A 5372-nucleotide genomic window follows, 5' to 3' on the forward strand; every position below is an offset into this window, starting at 1 on the left:
TATTAATCAGTTGGTGTGACATCTTCCCGAACCTCTACAGTTATCCCAAAATATGGTTTGGCTTTATTTATCTTTTTTAATTTGACCAATTTACTGATAAGGTCATTGACTTTGTTCGGTTACTGAGGGGACAAAAATGTCTGTAAGTTTTTGTGTTTTTTAAGGCCATCGTCTTCGTCGTCGTGGTTGTTGTCGTTGTCGTTGTTGTTGTTGTTGTTGTTGTTGTTATTGTTGTTGTTGTTGTTGTTGTTGTTGTTGTTGTTATTGCCGATGCTATTGTTATGGTGGTTGGGTGGTAGTGGTACTGTTTATTCTTATTGTTGTTTTGCTTTCGTTGCTGCAGCAGATTTGTTGTATATTTGGAAATGGGAAAAAGGGGTATGGGGGCTCCGTGTTGGTGATTACATATATGAAACAAAGCTCATGGATTTAATTAACTTTTCAGGAAAGGAAGAATTTTAAAAAATAATCATAAGAATGTTTCATAATGTGCTCTCAGGAGAATTGATTTAGCAAACGGTGCCAGTCCACTTGGCGGTCTACTTGGACAACTGATCAAGGCCTATCTGCTTGCGTCAGTTCAGTTGATTGGGGTTAGGACTAAGGTTATGAAGTGGTCTGGCTAAAAGTTGGGTGAAGTTAAGGGTAGGGTGGGGGTAAAGGTTATGGTCAGGTTTGCTGTTTGTAGTAGACTAGAAGACCGTCGACTGGAACCATTGTCATAGTGATCCATTTGTAGACCGTCAATTAGAACAAAATCATTACGGTAAACCATCAAGTGGACTGGCACCCAGCAAACATTTAACACAACATGTGCAGACGAAAACTAACAAATGAAATAAATACGATAATAAACAAAAGTATCACCTGACCACACTTGTGGTCACATCGTATCCTCAATCCCAAAAGCCTCACGCACAGTTTCGAAGGCGGAGGATATGACGTCATCTGCAGCCATGTCCCACACACGGGACACGCCATTGTGACGCTCTTCCGCAGGCACGAGCTACAGAACACGTGCTGGCATGTGCTCATCTCTGGCTGCACGAGCACACGACCGCACACGGCACACAGCAAGTCTCTGGGTACCGAACCTTCGAACAGGGCGAGATCCAAGCCCATTTTGGCGGTCATAAAGTTGAACTGGTAATAAAAGTGAGTCCTACCGAAAGTTTTTCTTCCTATTTACATGTCCGAGACGTTTGGCAACGTTTTCCCATCTTACCGTCCGTTCACAGTTGTAGGAAATTCACCTGAAATCCCGTCGATGCTTCCACCTAATCATTGTTAACTCTCTAAAACACAGTGGCTAATCATGATATGGACGGAGTTTTTGGGTAATGTTTAGCCGTATGTTGTCATCGGAATCGTCAAACTATAAGATCAGACAAACCAGGGTTAATTTCATATCAGTTTTCAGACAGATTTTATTGATTAAATTCATTTTCAGTGCGCACTCTCAGTGCCATCAAAGTAAACACGAAACGCTACTATATAGACAGACTATAGTCCCTTATAGTGTTGACCGAGAATCCTTCACTTGCAGTATTTGTCTCTTCTTAACGCAATCTTTAGATAAATGTTTTTCACCTCCTTTGACAAAATTTCATAATTTTGGAGGCGGGCTGCTTCGATCCTGCGTGCCTGAGGCTACCCTGGTTTAGGATACAGCACCAAAGCAGAAAAATAAACCGGAGATGCAAGTATTCAACTAAATTTGAATAAATTTGCCCTCGCTGTAACAAAACTTAAGTCTTGTGTGTGCAACGGTGAGGAGCCTAACAGCTGAACCACAGATACTGATAACACAAGCTTGGGACAAACACCTCTGTACTCCTAGATCTATAGACTGACTGTATCTTAAGAAAAGCACTTACTGAAGTTTTTACACTACGTGTAAAGCATTACCTTTTGAGAAGGCAAACTCGTAAGCAACTTGCAAAATGATGTACTTACGTAAAGAAAGCGAAGAGACCAGCCTGGAAATGGAAAAGCGCAGGATGAAGTGTTTCACTTACTTCCGTTTGAGTGAGCAGAACGCTTATGTATACCAATATTTAGATCTATACTGTGTACATTTTTATCAGTTTGACTTTAGAAGCAACAGCTATGGCCCTTTTTTTTCGTGGGATAAAGACTTCCTAAGAGGCAGCCTATTTTACGACCAATGAATCAAGGTAAACACGTAATAAAAATCTTTTTTTTTTTTCTTTTGCAATAGGGGTAAACAAATTCTTTTCCAACGCCTTTGAACGATTTGTTTACTATGATCTCAGCTTTTTTCCACCGCCACCAAAGCGTAAAAATCAATTTTCAAAATAACCTTAGCTAAGATCTTATGTATTGAGTGTGACAGCGTTTCCGTCGATATCCCCCTTCTCAATAACCTGATCTCCGTCGTCTATTATAAATTATTAATGTAATTCGGACATTTGTAAGCACTCTAGTGTGACAGCCTTCTGTCTACCTTCAAGTAAAGACACGAGAGAAGGAAAATGGACCTTATGTAGGGACAAAAACCTACACCGTGAATACGACTTTCTGTTATAAACGAAATGCTAAGCCACACGGCATGTTAGCGATCTTGTCATAAAAGAAGTAAGACCAGAGAGTCAAACTTTTGTTCTCGCTGAACGTGGTGCGTGAAATTAATGCCCAGGAAAATTATTAATTAGATTTAATATACGAGGCTCATGAATCGGCACATCGTTGGTGACCTTCTACTTCACCATCACTCCTCTCCCCATATTGTGGTCGTGTTTCTCTTTCCGCTATCTGAACTAACAACATAGGAAAGAAAATGAAAGTGTTTAAAGTTTTCACCCACATTTTTTATCATAGATAATGAACAATGGCCGCGTTCGGAAGTGAAAACGGTCTTGACACTAAGCTTCGTGACGCCAACACTGCTATGCTATGCTATGCTATGTTGTGCTCTCTCTCTCTCTCTCTCTCTCTCTCTCTCTCTCTCTCTCTCTCTCTCTCTCTCTCTCTCTCTCTCTCTCTCTCTCTCTCTCTTTCCTGATTATCCCTCTCTTTATATATACAATGAAGAATGAACCAGGGCACGAATGTCCCATTTTATTACTATCCTCACCGCGTTCACTGTGTGTCGTTCTTTCTGTTTCCTAGCTTCGAAAATGACTGCCACCATGTCCCTGTGCTCCTTTGTGCCAAAACTAGCTCACTTTTAAGGGAAGAATTGTCATGTGAGATTAGGGGAAGAGATAAAATCACCGCTAACCGTTTCAACACAGCCCAAAACAGTATAATTTGACATTCTGAATAATGTGTAGAGATCACATCCCAGTACAGCATCAGCTCCACAATACAATTGTTCCTGTGCTCCAACATATCTGACTTGCTTTTGAGCTCAGAACGATGAAGTGTGACGAGTGACAGATGCATATCCATTTCATATTGTTATATTATCTAAGTCTTAAGAGCCTCACGGGAATCCTATAAATCTTCTGGTCTAACCAATTTAAAGCAACAACTATTTGTTCAAAACAGCAACTAGAACGCAATGCTGTTATTGGGAAACTAAAAACCAAACGAAATCTTGAAAGGATCAGTAACCAGAAAACATCAAGATAATGTACAGGGATTCAAGAGCATTCACGAACAGATGGGAAATGATTGCCCATATCTATTTCTGATCTGGCACTTGAAGAAGAAGAACAGCTAGGGCATAAAAACAAGTCACAATTCCCCAGAAGACATTCGAACGAGATTGTATCTGCCATGACAAGAGAAACATATTAACTCTATGGCTGACTGAAAAGCTTTGCCTTGCCTCCCACAAAAAAAAACACACGAAAAAAAACAACACCACACACAGAAGGAAAATAACGAATACAAACAAAACAGAATGAAAAGTTAGCATATTTGTTCTATTATAACTTTTTAAATTTCACCAGTTTAAAAAAAAACATAATTACCATATCTGTCAACAATGGTGCGCCAGTGAGCAACAACAAGAAATGAAGATTTCACAACAGACACATCTAAGCAAGACTTTACAGTCAACTCAGCCCACGTAATATTTCACTCAGACCTCTCTACTTTAAACTATTGGACATTATAGGAGGAAGACGCAGGAGAGAGCGACTTAAGAACACTTGGCGTCAGACAGGAGAAAGAGAACCCGTTTCTCCGTCTCATATGAAGGGGGACCTTTCGGAGACTTAGATCTTATCAAACAGGAAAGCATGCCTCTCTTTGATGTAATGCGCGCCAGGCAAATGCAAAGGGGGGTGGAGTAGAGGACGCGAACATATTACTATTACCAACCATCAGTTTTGTTTTGCAAATATAAAGGACTTTTGACTCGAATGTTATTGCAAACATAAGCGCAAAGTCTGCTAATGTAACTGTGGACACTCCGATCACAATGGACCGATGCCATACAACGCCCTTTACTAAAGAGCGATATCGATCTCTAGCATAGGAATTATTATATTGAGTAATTTGCCCAACAGTGTAAACTAAGCTATTTGAAGGTGTGCCAGTCTGCACAATGTGAGTGTGCATAGGTAGGTTAAATCTCTCTCACTCTCACTGTCTCTCCCTTCTCTCTCTCTCCCTTCTCTCTCTCTCCCTTCTCTCTCTCTCCCTTCTCTCTCTCTCTCTCTCTCTCTCTCTCTCTCTCTCTCTCTCTCTCTCTCTTTCTTTCTTTATCTCTTTCATTCTCTCACTTTATGATATATTTGTCTCTCTGGAGCCCCTCCCCGTATTTCCTTTTTATCTATCCCACTTCCCTTTCCCCGCCACTTAGCCATGTTCTCCCCATTCACTCTTTTCTTCTTGGCATCTGATAGTATATGTTAATACGGGTACTTGAATGTCATACAAAGGCAAACGATGTCGTAAGCCTATGCGTTCGACACGCTATACGTAACCCAAGTAACTGAGTAGTGTCCGGTAATTTTTTAAAATATTTTTTTTATTTGCTAATCTAACCTGTACAAGTTGGATAATATTCTTGTATCGTATTGCTTTTATAAACAATAATTAACTGGCGTACAAAATAATGAACAGATTTGTTAAAAGCAAACCCATTTGGTAAATAAATACGCAATTGTGAAATTATGTTTTCAAAGGATTCCCAAGCGGATGACTGACATATTGCTTTTCTATTAAAAAAGAAATAAAAATTCAGTAATATTCTGTGCGCAATAAAGCACGTTCACGTAGACTACACCTCGGTTGAGATGTAGTTGATTATCACAATAATAGCGCTCAGATAATCACTTGCTATTGTAAAAATTGAAAACATACAAAATAAATAAAATACAAATAAATAAAGTAATAACGACAATAAAAACAGGCGCAACTTCGTCGAATACAAAGAAGTCAGACAACCCGGGTGC

General features: G+C 39.7%; 1 protein-coding gene across 1 annotated transcript in view; it reads right to left on the reverse strand.

The window, feature by feature from the left end:
• LOC118477370 (TNF receptor-associated factor 4-like) overlaps window positions 1-1122 on the reverse strand; it is a 5112-nt gene extending 3990 nt beyond the window's left edge. The window contains exon 1 of the mRNA XM_035968680.1: window positions 873-1122. Coding sequence (XP_035824573.1) covers window positions 873-1122 — 250 coding nt within the window. The remainder of the gene's footprint in view (window positions 1-872) is intronic.
• Window positions 1123-5372: the final 4250 nt, after the last annotated feature.

Source organism: Aplysia californica, unplaced genomic scaffold (assembly GCF_000002075.1).
Source record: "Aplysia californica isolate F4 #8 unplaced genomic scaffold, AplCal3.0 scaffold00004, whole genome shotgun sequence".
In the NCBI taxonomy this organism is placed as follows: Eukaryota; Metazoa; Mollusca; class Gastropoda; order Aplysiida; family Aplysiidae; genus Aplysia; species Aplysia californica.